The 15,740-nt window shown below is 40.9% G+C and overlaps 7 protein-coding genes across 7 annotated transcripts; 6 read left to right on the forward strand and 1 right to left on the reverse strand.

The window, feature by feature from the left end:
• Positions 1-459: 459 nt before the first annotated feature.
• Positions 460-4,026, forward strand: BEWA_030010 (hypothetical protein; the record flags this gene model as incomplete). The annotated part of the gene is made up of 1 exon (XM_004829758.1): positions 460-4,026. One exon carries the CDS (start codon positions 460-462, stop codon positions 4,024-4,026), a length of 3,567 nt encoding a protein of 1,188 aa, XP_004829815.1.
• Positions 4,027-4,256: 230 nt separating this feature from the next.
• On the forward strand, positions 4,257-5,180 carry BEWA_030020 (signal peptide-containing protein; the record flags this gene model as incomplete). The annotated part of the gene is made up of 1 exon (XM_004829759.1): positions 4,257-5,180. One exon carries the CDS (start codon positions 4,257-4,259, stop codon positions 5,178-5,180), a length of 924 nt encoding a protein of 307 aa, XP_004829816.1.
• A 197-nt stretch (positions 5,181-5,377) lies between these two features.
• On the reverse strand, positions 5,378-10,018 carry BEWA_030030 (hypothetical protein; the record flags this gene model as incomplete). Its single annotated transcript, XM_004829760.1, has 1 exon — positions 5,378-10,018. The coding sequence occupies one exon, from the start codon at positions 10,016-10,018 to the stop codon at positions 5,378-5,380; it is 4,641 nt and encodes a 1,546-aa protein (XP_004829817.1).
• Positions 10,019-10,724: 706 nt separating this feature from the next.
• BEWA_030040 (hypothetical protein) lies at positions 10,725-11,162 on the forward strand (the record flags this gene model as incomplete). The annotated part of the gene is made up of 1 exon (XM_004829761.1): positions 10,725-11,162. The coding sequence occupies one exon, from the start codon at positions 10,725-10,727 to the stop codon at positions 11,160-11,162; it is 438 nt and encodes a 145-aa protein (XP_004829818.1).
• Positions 11,163-11,503: 341 nt separating this feature from the next.
• On the forward strand, positions 11,504-11,827 carry BEWA_030050 (hypothetical protein; the record flags this gene model as incomplete). Its single annotated transcript, XM_004829762.1, has 1 exon — positions 11,504-11,827. The coding sequence occupies one exon, from the start codon at positions 11,504-11,506 to the stop codon at positions 11,825-11,827; it is 324 nt and encodes a 107-aa protein (XP_004829819.1).
• Positions 11,828-12,193: 366 nt separating this feature from the next.
• On the forward strand, positions 12,194-13,927 carry BEWA_030060 (hypothetical protein; the record flags this gene model as incomplete). The annotated part of the gene is made up of 1 exon (XM_004829763.1): positions 12,194-13,927. One exon carries the CDS (start codon positions 12,194-12,196, stop codon positions 13,925-13,927), a length of 1,734 nt encoding a protein of 577 aa, XP_004829820.1.
• A 380-nt stretch (positions 13,928-14,307) lies between these two features.
• Positions 14,308-15,591, forward strand: BEWA_030070 (hypothetical protein; the record flags this gene model as incomplete). Its single annotated transcript, XM_004829764.1, has 1 exon — positions 14,308-15,591. The coding sequence occupies one exon, from the start codon at positions 14,308-14,310 to the stop codon at positions 15,589-15,591; it is 1,284 nt and encodes a 427-aa protein (XP_004829821.1).
• Positions 15,592-15,740: the final 149 nt, after the last annotated feature.

The following is a 15,740-nucleotide window of genomic DNA, read 5'->3' on the forward strand; positions in this document are numbered from 1 at the left end:
CCTGGACCTTTGCTCCGTGGATACACGTTTTAAGGATACACTTGGGGATAGACAAGCAGTTTGCTGGACTGGCACTCGTATCTGGTGCACACACGAGAGGACCGCGGCAAGCTCACTGGACATGTAAAAGCTCCCTCCTGTTATGCACACAAACTGGAAAGCTACCATGAGATCCGCCATTGATTGCTGTTTATAGTTTAGATTTTCTTCCCCACATATGCACTACAAAACCGTCGAATTCAAGGGTTTAGGTAAGTCCAACAAGACACACTATGCATGTACACACAACAAGAATGAGTACTAGTCGTAGACACCCTATTCAGACTGCCTTGCTTGTACAAGTAGAATGGGTATGTCCCAAGTTTACCGGGGATGTGTCTACACCGTTGCATGCACAGACTAGATTGGCCCGTATCTACATACTCCTTTAGCCATTCATGAAAATGTATAGATGACAGCATGGATGTCCAACACAATGGTCAAGATCAACCGAGCGAGAAGGAACATGTGAATCGGTTGATTTTTCAAAAGAGTGGCGGCAAGTCCATGCCTGGTACTAGATTAAAGAGTCACTCGGAAGATGGACAGACTGCCCACTCGGCACATATTTCGGACAACGCCGATGAGGACGGCAAAGATCCACAAGGTACTCGCTCCATGCACGGAAACAGCCAGGGTCCCTCGGACAATCTCCATGTAGACCAGGATGCCACCAAGGATAGTATATTGGGGGATGCAACACCGAGCGACCTTACGCTGGGTGAAGTTACACCTGGTGGTTCCCAAGAGACTTTGGATTCACAAACTAGTGCGCGGGAATCCTACTACAATTCCCTCTTTCAAAATTCCGAGGAAACCATCTCCATGCTCAAGAGACTCTTCTCTGAGGACATGGCCAATATGGAAGAAATTGTAAGGTCTTTTAATGTGGACAAGTTTGCAGATTTTAATGGACCATCTCCTGATTTAAATCTTTTCGAGTGGCTGCCACCAGAGCCTCTACCAGATGGTGGTAAATCGACCTGCATTTTACCGACAGATGAACACAATGGAACATCTGACATTTTGTCTTCGTGTGATGAGATCACAGATTTATTTCACAGCAGCATATCATTGGAACGCTATGATTATTGCGAGTTCCCTGTTTCTTCCTATGTGAATAGTACACAAAATGATTTAGATTTTAAAATTAGCAACTTGTCCAGTGTACACGAAACGCTCTATGCGTCTTCTGATATTACAACACTGACATCACTGGAAAAGTTTCTAGTTCAGCTCTTGCAGCCAAAGAGCTTCTATGGCGGCTTGACGCCCTATGGCCGTCTTTTAGCCTTTATCAACTTAAGCTACCTGCAAAGACATGTAAATCAACTAAAGGCCCTCTACAACCACCCAGAAATGTCAATTATAAGGGGTGTATTGACAAGTAAGCAAGAGGGTATAATCACTAGGGCCCTCAGCCAAACCGATGATAGGGGACGCTATGATGATAGAGGAAGAGTTGATAAAATTAGAGCACATGACAGAGTTAAAGGGTCTAGGAGTGATCACTTTGACTCTTGGGCACCAACCCAAAAATCCAAATATGCGACACATTATATATCTGGAATAAAGCACCAAAAACAGCGTCTTGCCGTGCTGGACTCGCTGTCTTCCATGTATAAACCGGGTGGTGAAGCTCATTTCCCGCGATTTGTGTGTGGAACCATTGATCGCAATCTAGTTTCACACTCTGAAACTTTAAGTATACCACTAGAGAAGTCTGACAAGCGTAATATACACCTACAATTTGAAAAGATTGAGCCTTTTGAAGGAATTGAAGAGATATGGCCAAAGACACTGCTTTTGCCTCAGGTACTCTTGGAAGGGACTCGCGTCCAAGTTGCACCTCTCAAACACGGTGCTCCAATGGCATGGCGTGAAGCCACAGTTGCTTCCATTGCAGCTGGTCAGGTTATGATGAATATACAATCAGATCACAAGGAGCGCATGTATATTTTGCGTAACTTTGTTCCCCCAAATGTGCCTGTAATGAGGCTAGAAAAGGGCTATTGGAGGCTAATGCCAAGACCTATTGATTTAGACACTGATTTATACATTGGTTCGTGTTTGAGCTTGATGGAATCGGGGGATTGTGTGGATGTTGTAGTTACTGGTATTTTTTATGATGAAGATCATTCACTCATTGCCGCGGTAAAGTCTCCTAGCGATGAAACTTTGTTTGAGCGGGAAGATTCTGGACAAGAGTACGAAACTCAGCTAACATGCGCATGTGATGGTCACACATTGCGTGTATTTGAAGGTAAATGCATTAAAAGGAGGGGGTTGCGCATACGCGTGCACTGTTTGCATGACAAGAGGGACAGAATATTGGATGTGGATAAACTCAAGGGTTACAAACTCAATTATGACATTCAAGCGCATTTTGATGGACCACATGATGGTTACAGTATCCAATTCCCAAGTTCACTATGGGTTGTCCCTAGAAATTTGAGCTTCTTGGCGGACCCAGTGGGTTCCAGAGGCCCCCCCAAGGCTGGTTACAATTGGCTTTTTAAACCAAAGTATGCTCTTGTAATGTTCCCCTTTAGCAGAAGCGTTGATGTTTTGCAAGACTTGTGTAGACTTATTCCGTTTTTACACCCAGAGTTAAATTACGCTGCTCTATGTGCAGGTTTATGGAGTTTGCGCTCAGGTGCCAAGCAAATTGCGGAACAACGCGAAGAGCCAACAGATAATAATAAGACGGAAACAGTATCTTATACTCGCAGTCAAAAGGCAGCAATTAGGGAACTTACCACAACTGATGTGACTTCAGAGGTTTGTTCGGATCTAGTGAGGTGCCCGTTTTCTCTTACTAGGCGTCTTTTCGGCTGTTTTCCTGTAATTAGTCTCTGGATTGCTCTAGACACATTTGACCCAGAGAGCAATAAAATGCCAACAATTCCAACAAACATTCGGGTACCAAAGCTTGCTTCATGCTCCAAGTGCGGAGGGAAGGTATTTCCTCGCTCAGGCATGACTAGGCTCGTATCCCCCGGTGCAGAAGCCATCAGCACACCCTCTCTGGAGTCGCTTTCCGCCAAAAATACTCGCTCCAAGGACCCAGACACTGCAAATGAGCAAGAGAATGAAGGTGTCGAAAAGGAGGATCATTCTCACCTATTTACATGCAATATGGAAAAGCCACCTGCATTTGATTCATCTCTAGTTCCGGGAGAGGTTCAAGTATTGAGGAATTTGGAAAAGACTGAAGAATGGGTGAAGCGTTTGCAGCTCTTGGCTGTGGGACGTTGGAGGATAACCAGGGAGTTTAATGCATCTTACTCTGTCGATGACGAGCTTGCGCTTTCAATTTTAAAATCTCCTGGTCAGTCCGCTGTTAACCCCAAGGGCAATAATGAATTTTTAAATCAGCTAACAGGTTTAATGCAAGGTGTTAAAAGGTCCAAAGACACTGTTATCGACCCCGAGCTCTACACTTGCGCTATTGAGACAGCCTATGAGGACTTTGGCAACAATGTCGAAGTGGCTCTGCTACGTGGATGGTCTGTATTTTTAAGGAGCCAAAACGATGGATGGAAGGAAAGTTGTAACGTTGTACCCAGGGAAAAACCAATTATACACAGTTCCAATGCCTATGACGTTTATGCAAGACAGGTTTCAACCACAGAGGCTGTTCGTCATGGTCTCTCCAAGAGAGCTGCACAGCTTGAACTTTCAAGAGCTGAGAAGCGAGGTCCAATGGCTACAAGGAAGGAGATTTTGACTTCCAGAAGGGAGTCCCACGTTGGCAGACCCCCTCTACATCGTTCCGAGTCTCTGGTTACAAAGCCATCAAGGAGACCCGGGGCTCCGCGCAAGGCCAAGAGAGCGCGAGTGTTGGAGGTTTTTGATGATGAAGACGAAGAGGAGGATGAAGATGATATTCGGATTGATGATGATACCGATTACTGTGAGTTTACCGATAATCCTCCAAGAAGAAGATATATTAGTTTCCTCAACTGGGATGAAGATTTTGACTAGATGCGCGCCCAGTATGGCGCTTTTATTTTTTCATTTTTTGTGTTACATTTTCTCTTACCGAGACGGAATGGGACACGTGGCATGTTCAGTACTCGTCAGATCCATATACAGCCAGTTTCCCATTTTGCATATTTACCCATTAAATAGTCCGTAGAAAATTTCAGCGATACAGACGAGGAGGAAAATAAACTGCATGCAGGATCTGTAGGGGCTCCACATTTCAGTAAAACATGAAACTCATCATACTCGCAACTCTACTAGGCCTTTGTATGGCCTGGCCACCGCTTCCACCGCATAATCCCTCCGAGAAAAAAGCTAGTCCAGTAGAAAAAAGTCCGACCAAGAAAACTCCAACCGATAAAGAACCTCCGGAATCCTATAATGAGTGGCTGGGAATACTACCTCACGAATTCATCTCCTTGGAGAAGAGGCGATCGGAAGCTCTTCGAAAATGGCAAACGACACAAATGGGAAAGAATCCGTTTCTGGATCCGTACTATGAAGAATTGCTGGAGAAAAAGAAAAAGGAAGAACAGGAACAACTACAAAAACAAGAGGAGCTTCAAAAGAAAACAGAGGATGAAGGAGCCGAGCAAAAGGGGAAAGCTGCACAGGATGGACCCAAAGTACCTCAAACTCTAGAAGAGAAGGAAAAGGAGTTTAAAGAGAAAAGAGAAGAAGCTAGAACTAAGTTGGAGAAAAAGATAAGTGAAGAAAAGAAGAAGCCCATAGAGGATAGGAAAGAAGACTATGAGGCCAGTAAAGACGGCAGATTTGACGAGTGGCTTGCCAAGTCCAAGGCTGTTGAAATGGGTGCCAGAAAGTTGTACGAAGAATCCAAGGCAAAGGTAGATGCCATAACTGTACCAGAGTCAAAAGAAAAGTTCGAAAAGATACTCGAGAAGATTCAGAAAAAGGTCGAGGAAATCACCAATGACATTAAGGAACTTGAAAAGACTGAGGAAAAGGAGAGTTCTCAGGCCATTGAAAAGGCACTTGGATACTTTTTAGGCCACTTTCAAACCCGTGCATTGATAAAGTCTGACGTTAGTGAACTCATCCTTGACATTGCAAAGGAACAAGAGGATGGTGACGAGGTCATCAAGACCCTGGAGCAGTTTCTAGTAGCTCTTGAAAGGTCTCCACTGGCTTAGAAGCAGGTAGACCAATAGACTTAATTCTCTAAATTCATGATGCATGCGGCCTCTTTTTTCATAGAATGAATGGAGTGAGATTAGCAGTATCAGGAAGTGTAGGATTTTTCTGGTAGTACTCCATTAACAACTACTCAGTATAGATTCCCTAGTCTCCCTACTGGAGAGTATCTCTAGAGTATCTCCATAGATACTCATTAAATCTGTCTAACCCAAGGGTCTCCTTTATAGCGGTTATAAAGTTTCCATCCTCCAAAGAATGTTGCAGCGGATCCTGCAGTTCCAGCAAAAAAGTATCCAGCTATACTAGCAGGAATAGTAAGAATTTCAGTAAGTTTAGAAGTAGTACCTTGAGTAGCAACTCTACATTTGCTATCAAGGGTATTGAGTACATCGAGGATTTCTTTGTGCTTTTCTGGTCCATCAGTGTTAAGTAACCCTGCATTTTCCCATTCACCAAAATTACTTTCAGTACCTTTACTAGTGTTTTTGTACAAGTGATGTTCAGGTGATCCTCCATTAGAGATATGGTAGTATATTAGTAATGGCTTTTTAGGTTCTTGCTGGCAAAAGTAGACTCTCACTTCGCTCACATCAAGAATGGGTCTGTCAGTAGTTGGCCCAATTCCGGGTAGTGTTATTGAACTGGAATCATTCTTGAATCCAACCACATGAAACTTCTGTCCATGTGAACCATCTTTGAGCTTGTGGATATAAACCTTGTACCCTCCAAGACTAGGGTTAGAAGCATCTTCAGAAACTGTCATTTTAGTCTCACTATGAGTGTCCAAATCCTTCCTATCACAGGCATCATAAGTCTTATCCCTAATACTAACATCTATTACCACTGCATTGTTGAGTTTGCAGTTTTGGTGGTCAAGCTTAGTCTCAATATTAGCTGTATCTACAGAGGTAGGCCCCCAATTCAAGTTTCCATCATCTATACCAGTATTTTTGTACCAAGTAACAGTCTTTGGTCCAGACGGATAACTCTTATGTTTAGCTTGCTCAATCTTTAAGAGTAAAGGCCTCCCATTAGGAAGATGATGCCAATAGTAGACAGAGACTGAAGTGACATTCTCCATAGGAGTATCTCCTCCTTTCAGAGTAATGCCACTACCTCCATATACAAGCCCAGAAAGTGTAAAATAACTATCTTCTCTGCCAACAACTTGGTGATCGTACCTAGTATAATGTGATGGAGAGCCTCCTTTTTTGCTTAGGCATTCGGTCTTTTCAATCCATATCATTACTCTCCTAGAGGAATTAGGATCTCTATATCGACCTTTCTTTTTTTCAATATCAATGGTTACAGAAGGAGGTGCGCATATACTATTCAATCCGTCTAGTACTTTAAGAACGTCGTTATAGGCACCGGAAGACTTTGGAGTATGCGACGATAGATATACCGCCCACGTCCACTTCATCTCAGATTCATATTTATACCACTTTCTGACAGAAATCTCAGTGTCTTTAGAATCTATGTAGACCAATAAGGGTCTATCACCACACATGTAAACCTTAACCTCTTTTACATCTAGGATTGGTGTGGGTAATCCACTTAGATTCCCTCTATGAGAATCTTTAAAAGCTGTTATGTGGAATCGTTGTGTAAATATACCAATAGTCCTCAGTTTGTGAGTGTAGACTTGGTAGCTCAGTAAATTTTTTGATGAATCAACATCTTTGAAGGCAAGGATCTTGTCGTTAGTATGCTTATAATTTGGTCTATTATCTCGTTCATTACAAGCATCATAATTACTCCGTTTTCCAACATCAATTATAACTGCGTCATTAATCTCACAATTGAGCAAGTCTAACTCCTCTTTAGTAAGTCCTTTTTTAGAGTCTTCAATACTATGAAGTGTCCATTTACCATTTCGGTTGTTTCTATAGTATTTTGTATTACCATCATCAATTTTAATCTCTACCAAGAGAGCACTATCTGTCTTATGCTGCCAGTAATAGGCAGAAACTGATAAGACACTAATATTCATAGGAATCCCATTAGTAGGATTGCCATCATCACCCTGGATTTCCTTTAGCGTGAATCCCGGTCCTCCAGTCTCAAGAATATGTATGTACTTGAAGAAGTCAGATCCACGTGGCTCATTAGATCTTTTGACTTTAATCTCCTTACCATTGTATTTATATTCAGCGGGATTTTCATCTGCCTTTTGGTTTTGTGAGAGATCTATGGTTACTTCTGGTGGAGGTGGTACTTGAGCCTGAAAGTTCACTCCTGTGTGACTATTAGAAAATTGAGATCCAGGATTATTGGAGCACGTTCCAGTGTTACATCCAAACTTATTTAGTATATTCTTAACTTGGTTCCAATTGTTACAGTTTCTATTAGCACTATCAGGTGTTAGACCTGTGAGCTCATTTACTTCTTTCCACTGTTCATCATAACTATTAATACTACTATTATCAGGTTTTTTAAACCACTGTTTTCCCGGACTTTTATTTGGTAAATAAATGAGTACTGGTTTATTTTGGCAATAGAAGACAGTAATACTAATCGGATCTTGGATGGGGAAAGGTAATCCTAGAAATGATATTCTTTTCCTTGGATCATGATTGCTACGTTCATAGCATTTAATCTTTGCAAGTTGAGCTCCATTATTGGTAATGGAGTGAGTATGGTAGTCTATAAATTTTTTACCACCTCCTACCAGAGACTTAGAACTTATTGTGATATTTTCAGAACTAACTTGAACCTTATTATGACCATTATCACAACAATATGGCCCGTTTTTATCATAAGAAATATCCATGGTAACAGCTTGGTTGAGTGAACAGTTGAGGTCATCTAAGACCTTCTCAAGGGGTTCGTCTTGGAGTTGAATAGTGGGAATTAGAGGGGGTCTTATATTAAATGGTTGCCAACTAGGACCTTTATTCGCGCTATAAATAAAAGTTCCATCATCCTTCTTCACTTCTACCAAAAGAGGAGTGTTTAAACTACTATCTTGACCCCAATACCATACTACAAGATGTTTAATATTATCACCTTTGTCAAATTGTAACTGATTAGGTGGGGAACTCTTACCATCCTTTCCAAAATTTACCTTTTCAACCTTGAAAGATCCTACTCCACTTTGTGGTTTATGTGTGAATTTAAAGAAGCCAGAACCAGGAGGATCTTCTTTCTTGGTCAGCTTAACATCTTTATCACCGAGTCCTCCATAGTTATAGGTCTTAGAATAGTCCGTTCCATCAGTGTTCTCCTTTATGTCTATGGTGACACCAGGTGAAACGGCTTTCAAAAATGCAAGTTGGGAAGGAGTAGCTCCTTTAGCCTTTATATTTTCCTCTAGAACTTTCTTTACTATTGGAGCTAGTTTATCAGGAGTTATAGAAGTTGTTTTGGGATTTCCCCGCAGTTCATTTAGTTTCTTAGGAGACTGTAATCCTTTAAGTTGCCTGTCTTCAGCATCCTGCTCCTTAGGTCCTTTTGGAATAGGAAATTCACTACTTATAGCTTGTATCTTTAGATCTTCAAACACCTTTTCTGGGGAAGAAAACGTTTTAGGTTCTGGTTCTTTTCTAGGAATAGCACCATCTCTAGGAAGGCTGTTAGGACTACAGTCACTTGTTAGCAAGGTAGCTACTGTCTTAAAATTATTTCGCAGTTCCTCGTTAATCTCAGCATATGTATCTGGAATGCTTAGTTTATCATCCCAGCCATTTTTAGTGATACGCTTGTACCACTTATTATCCAAAAGTTCATCATATGCATATTTAATATCCATAAAAATTGGTTCACTTTCACAAGGTGTGGCATAATAAACTGTAACAGTATAAACATCTCTAATAGGATATTTAATACCCTTTTGCTTCTCATTCTTACTTACTATCTTGTCTATATTGAATGGGAACCCATCCTTTGAGGAGTGTTCGTATATGGAAAACCCTTTATATGCATCTGATGATTTTATAACCTTTATTCTCTTATTCTCACAATCTTTAGTACAGCAGTATTCCTCATTTTTTCTGGAAAGATCAATGATTGTGACTTTGTTGCGTCTACAGTTATGTTCAACCACTGTGTTCTTGAGTTCTTTAACATCTTTTGCATCCTTCTTTTCCCAAGTTCCTCCGTCACTGTTAAAATAGTATTCTGTGTCTCCATCCTCATCAACTACCTTTATAACAAGAGGTCTTCCGAAATTATGTTTCCAGTAGATACTTGTTATCTCTTGGATTCCTTTGCTAGTAAAAGTTATGGGAAGCTCCCTATCATTATATTTCAAGTAAGGTACCTTGAAAGATTTTCCATGTTGAGAATGTTGTTTGAACTCATAGAAATCCTGGTCAGCTCCAAAAAAGGTACCCTTTAATCCAACCTTTCTAGATTTACAATTACTTCTAGATTTATCCTTGAAGGTATCCAGCACTACGGAGTTGGCAAATTTACAGCTCAGTTCTTCTAGTATATTTATGAGATCTTTGTAAGTGGAAATGGTATAATCTTGAGTCCAAATATCGTTACTATAATCTTCGTTTGAGGGTTTAGTATTGACATAGTATTCTTTGTTTTTGGATTCCTTATGGAGCTCAATAATGTAAGGTTTTGAATCACTATCATAGTATACCGTTACTTCAATGACTCCTGGTATTGGTCCACTTGGTTTGTTAGTAACACTATCATACTTTACGTCCTTTAAATTAAATGATTTTCCCCCTGAAATCCTGTGAGTACACTTAGTAAATCCTTTTGTGGGACTATTAGGCACTCGAATAGTTTCGATAGTCTTAGGTTGTGTTTTGCAGTTACACCTATAATTAGTACCACATTTTTGCTTCAGCTCAAGATATAAGACATCTCCACTCATCCTCCATGTTCAGAGAGCATGCTTCTTCAAAACTCTGAGATCCATGAGTAGTCTCTTAGCTCCTCATCCATTCATCCTCCCTCACAAGACTAGCCCACTGTTTGGCAGTATGGAACATACTGTCATTATGGACACTCTAAAGATTCCTTCTGGACTCCATTATTCTTGTATCTGCAGAGACAAACAGGCTCCTATACTCCGTGTACTCGCCATTTCTTCTCTACTCACTAGGCTAATAGAGTCTCCATCACTCTTCTTTAAGCTCCCGTTGGTCGCCCATTCGCTACACTCATTCCATAGTGACAAACTCCCTAGTCTTTGACGTCGGTAGGTCATTCCTCCTCCACCTGGAGATTCCTTAAAGTTGCCCTAACATACACAAGTCTTGCACACGAGATTCAACTTCATTATACTATCCGTAGAGATCCAGTTACTACAACCTATTTGCCAGTCTAAGAGCGCGGAATTTTCCTCGCCAGCCACTCTTCCAGGTACATCTACTCCTATACATCTGCCCATAATTCTAGGTACCCCTGTCTCCCGAGACTCTCCTCGTTTATTCTGCTGCGTTCCATTCACAAATCCGCCCATATACTGCTAATCTCGGTTATATATTCGCATTTATCTAGACTCCATTCACAAAAGTCTTCTATTGGCCATCCAGCGACCCGCGAGTGCATCACACAGGGCGTCGTTTCATCATAAAATGTTTTTTAACCCTTTCACGCCGAGTCGTCGTTGGATAAGGCACTGGGCCAAAAAGAAACACATTGAAAGTACTCACTACTCGATAAAAGACCCGGAATCTTCTCTTTACAGGCAGGTCGTTCCCGGCGACATTTTGGCCAACAGAAAGCGCCTGCCAAACAAGAAGACGTCGCCCAGGGAGTACAGACTTGGCCAAACTGCGTCTGGAACCTACCGATTGCTCCAGCCTTATCCCCCAAATGTCAACGTAACTCTTCCGCCCTTCCCAAACAACGTGGCGGGGATTAGAGACGACCCAAACAAGATGGGACACGTCAAGTTTATCCAAAAGTACAAGGGGATCGAGTATATAACAATCAAGAGGATGCTGCCATACCCAAGAGGAAAACAGGCCTACACATTTGACGTTGAGAGAGTCACGAAGAAGAGAAGCTAGGGACACACACGAGAGATACACGAATTTGCCATCAGGTGAATGGTTTACACTAGTCATTGGAGACTTGTAATGCGAGGTACAGAGTCTTGAATGGGTGGTTTTGAGTTGTAAGTAAACTTGGCAGCCGTCTGGGAATTTGGAATTTCTCCCGAGGGACGAGACTTTCCTTCCAAGTCTGGTCATTGTACTGAACCTTAGAGCATAAGTAAATGGTTCAAGGGGACAAACGTTTGCTGCAAGGGAATTAATGACATTTCTAAAGCATAAAGGCACCATCTACAAACCATTAACACAACCATAGACATCATTTAAACAAAAATACGGGGGAATATACGGGAAAAATGAAGAGAGTGGCTGTAAGAATAGCTAATAAACTTGCCGAAAATCTTGGACTGGTCAAGTCGGCCAGTTTGGCCCTCAAGATTCACGAGGACACACTATCATTTGCGCACTCGTTATGCTCAAAGAAATACAAGAGATTGGATACACAATGCAAGTTGATAAAAAGTGTCCAGGAGGGTCTTCCAAGCGTGCAAAATGTATGCATTTTGTCTTTGAAGGTGTTACAAGGAAAGATAAAGCTTGCAGAGCTGCAGAAGAACACAATCAACGTTCTTGAGGTGAGTTTTGCATCTTTATATTCCGAGTGTAATGGGAATGCATGATTTATGGTGGATAAGATGGTGGCTATATGTCCGTAGCAAAGCGGAGGACTAGCGAGTTCACCGTAAGGTGAATGAGCATGAGCGACTCTCAGGGAGCCTCTGTATCTCTATAAATATAGGAAGAATAGATTACAGAGGGACCCCTTATACCCCAGTAGATTATCCATACTGTACTACTGAAGACTGTGTTGATAGTTGCTCATCTTGTTCTGTGGATGCTCTCTCTGATGGTGAGCTACTTGTGAGTGAGGATGAATTAATGGATGAGTAGGGAGTAACTAAGGTACTGGTCTGCTCCCTTTGGTCGCATTGAGACTACTCATGGATCTCAGAGTTTTGAAGGAGCATACTCTATAATAATGGAGGATGAGTGTTGGAGAGTTACAGCTAGATATAAACGGAAAGTGTAGCGGAGAATGTAAATGCACTAAGAAGTATGGAGAATTTTACGCAGAAAGGAAGGCCATCCCTGATGTCACTAACTTTACCAAATATATTCATAAACTTCGGAATCCCAATGGAAGAATATTTACTCTAGATAGAACATTAAAAAATGGCGGTCAGATAGGGGTAACAGGGTTATCAGACACTAAGATTCAAAATGTTACGGAGGTTTACGTATACTACTGGGATGGAGCTCCTACTAACCCAATACTCCTCCGAGTTATACATAATAATCGTGGAAAACCTGAGTACTATGGCAAACTTGTGAACAGCAATACTTGGGGCTCTGACCAAGTGGATGGTCTGAATGAACAACAGGCGTTAGATCATCAAAATTGCCAACACAACCTAGCCATTCCCATTGAATTGACTCAACCAGAAAACCTCCAACAATTCCATCTTGGTAACTCAAAGTCTACATGTTTAAAGAGCGCATCTATAATAAAATCCAAACAACCTGATATTCCAGCTGGAGCTAATGGAATATACGTCCGAGTAGGATATAAAATAGACAGTGGTAAAAGAATATCTAGACTTACTTATAAGGGTCAACCTACTGTTATTCCTCCGTATAAAGAATATGGGCCTACCTTGAATATTTATTCCTGGAAGAATGATAAGGAGAAGCCTGAGAAGGCTCTCCTAGTTGAAGTAGTCACAACTGACACAGATAAAGCTGTCTATTATAAAAATACCGGTGATGATCAATGGAGTCCTTCAATTAATAGAAATTCCAAATTCCGGCTCTCTGATGAGGAACTCGAGCAGAAACTTGACGAACTCATCTGTGAACATCACCGAGCGGTTACCATTGATCTTACCAAAAGTTACTCTGATCAATATGTCAGTGATGGAAACTACTGTTGTGGCGAACATAAAGGTAGAGGTAAAATTTCTGTTGCCAAAAAGGATATCACTGTAAATGACAATAAAATGACTGAGTACTTCAAACATACCATTAATACTGGTCCTAGGCTTGCAGCTATTAAGTACTACAATGAGGACGATGAATCTGGTTCTATTTATAGTAACAGAAGACGTATAAGGTCCTCAAACTTCCTCTTTCCTATGGATGGTGTAAAGGCTGTTTATGCTTTCTACTGTCAAAAGAATAACCCATTATTAATATACATTGAAGATGGACATCAAAATGGTGTTACCGGATGGTACCAGAAAGATGGTGATGGTACTAATGGAAATGAAGAGTGGGTAAAAGTTACTGAGTTTGGTAGTATAACACCTAGTAATTTTGGAGATCTTCAATGTGATCAGTGGACTCAGCTCAAAGAATCACTAAGAGAGGCTGGTGGTTGTGCTGACTTGCAAGATTGTCATAAGGCTGATAATCTATTACAATCAGAACTACGTTATGGAGAACAAGAGTCTAAGCAAGATGAACAACCACAGGAGGAAGAAAACGACCTAGAGGATGAGGAAGATGCCGGACCTCAAGTACCTACTGGTAATAATGGTGCTGAAGGTACTACTACTGAAGAACTTCCTCCTGAACATAAGCCTCTTATTGGTGAACTTACTACTGCTACTATAGTTGGATATGTCGCTGCGGGTACTGTTACACCTACTGGTCTTACTGGGTTTGCTTACTGGATCTACCAACGCTTTAATGGTAGTGAACCATGGGTTAGACAGATCTAATGAGTCTCTGTAAAGATCCTTATTTACATCCTAGTCTCCATTCTTACAACTTCTGCCTTGCCTTGGTTTGCGGGATGGAAACTTTATAATCGTTCTAAAGGAGATCCTTGGTTATACACGGATATCCTATAGAGTCTTTAAAGAAACTACCATATCGACTATGCATATACTCTTCTCTGGACCTTTACTCCCGAATGAAGGATGCCATCCTTGTACACTACTCATTTGCCATTCATCCATACCACCACTTGCTTCTCATCTACTTACATACCTTTACTCCACAACTATATACTATTTACACCCAACACACCATTGTTTAGCATACGGGAACATCTTCGGTTGATCAACTTTTGCTCTCGCTATGTCCATACACCATTTATATGGACAGATATAGCAAATGGTACAAGGTGCACGATAGCAATTTTATCAGGGCTATAGGTACATATAATCGCCAGCTAATCGCAAAGTTACCGGAAATGACACTGGAACAACTTCACTTTATGTTTATCCTCTTTGATGTGATGGCCAAGAGGTATCCACAATACTCGTTACAGGACGCAGTACTCTCGAGCAAAATCTTGTCAAAGCTTTTGATTTTTGCAAAACAAACGTCAGCTGAGCTTGTAAAGAATTTTAAACAAGACTATATGGAAAGGATCAAATTGCAAAAAAACTGCAAAGATCTAAGTTCAACGCTACAAACATTCTACAAATGTTACTATCCGTATTATGAAACAATAAATACGACTCTGGGACCACAAAGGGCACACATTACACACTTGGTCAGTGCTGCTCTTTACATACAGAGTCTCGCTGTAAGGTTTAACCTTTTGGAAGGTTTTGAAAAGTTATGCCTATTGCTCTCTCTAGATGGTTTTACGAATGTATCAATTGAAAGTGCAATAAAACTTGTTACGCTATTTGGAAGGAATGAGGAATTTTATGATAACCAGAAGATTACATTGAGGGACGCTCTCATTGATGAACTCGCAAAAAAGCTACATTCACTGACAGTTCACGAGTACATTTGCGACAGAGACACACATCCTGAAGCAATGCAACTACTTACACAAGTTTTGGACCACGTTGAAATGAAAGATTTGCATCAATGTTTGGATGTTTTACAGAGCAACGACAAACTCAATGCAAATATTCACATGTTGTTTTTACCGTTTATTCTCGACAGTCTGAAAAATGGCGCATTTAACCAGAGAGATCTTGTGATGCTGATGAATACAAGTTCTGATTCCACCTTTTGCCACTGGACGACATGGTTTGTTTACTACAGTTTGTTGGATACCGATAATCCAGAAGTATGCACAGATTTTAGCGCATTAAACAGATTATGTGAGTCTACAATTGTTCAGAATGAGAATTTTATAAACGCCAAAGATGTAGAGGATATTTGCCAACTGCGTTTCATTCATCTTACAAAAGTAGGCAATTATGATCCAGAAAAGGAGGACCGATCGGTAACACTTTTTGAGGCACTTGCCAACTCTCTACAGACTATAAAATATCGCAAACTTTGTCCTATTTTACATGAATATAGCAAACGCATGCGCAGGGTTGAGCACTACCTGGAAACGAATAAAGACCGCACTCTGCCAAAGCTTAAAGGGAGCATAGATGAATTTAACAAGCATTTTTCAATCGCTAATTAGTATAATGTACATTATACATTGTATCACTGGAATTATAATATGGAGGATTAAGTCCACGTTTCATTCTCTCCATTCACAACTTGTAATGCATAACAGCACCCTTATGACAAGGGATTTGGCCAAATTTCAATAGAAAGTATAAAAGATGG

Source organism: Theileria equi, chromosome 1, assembly GCF_000342415.1.
Source record: "Theileria equi strain WA chromosome 1, complete sequence".
Lineage (NCBI taxonomy): Eukaryota > Apicomplexa > Aconoidasida > Piroplasmida > Theileriidae > Theileria > Theileria equi.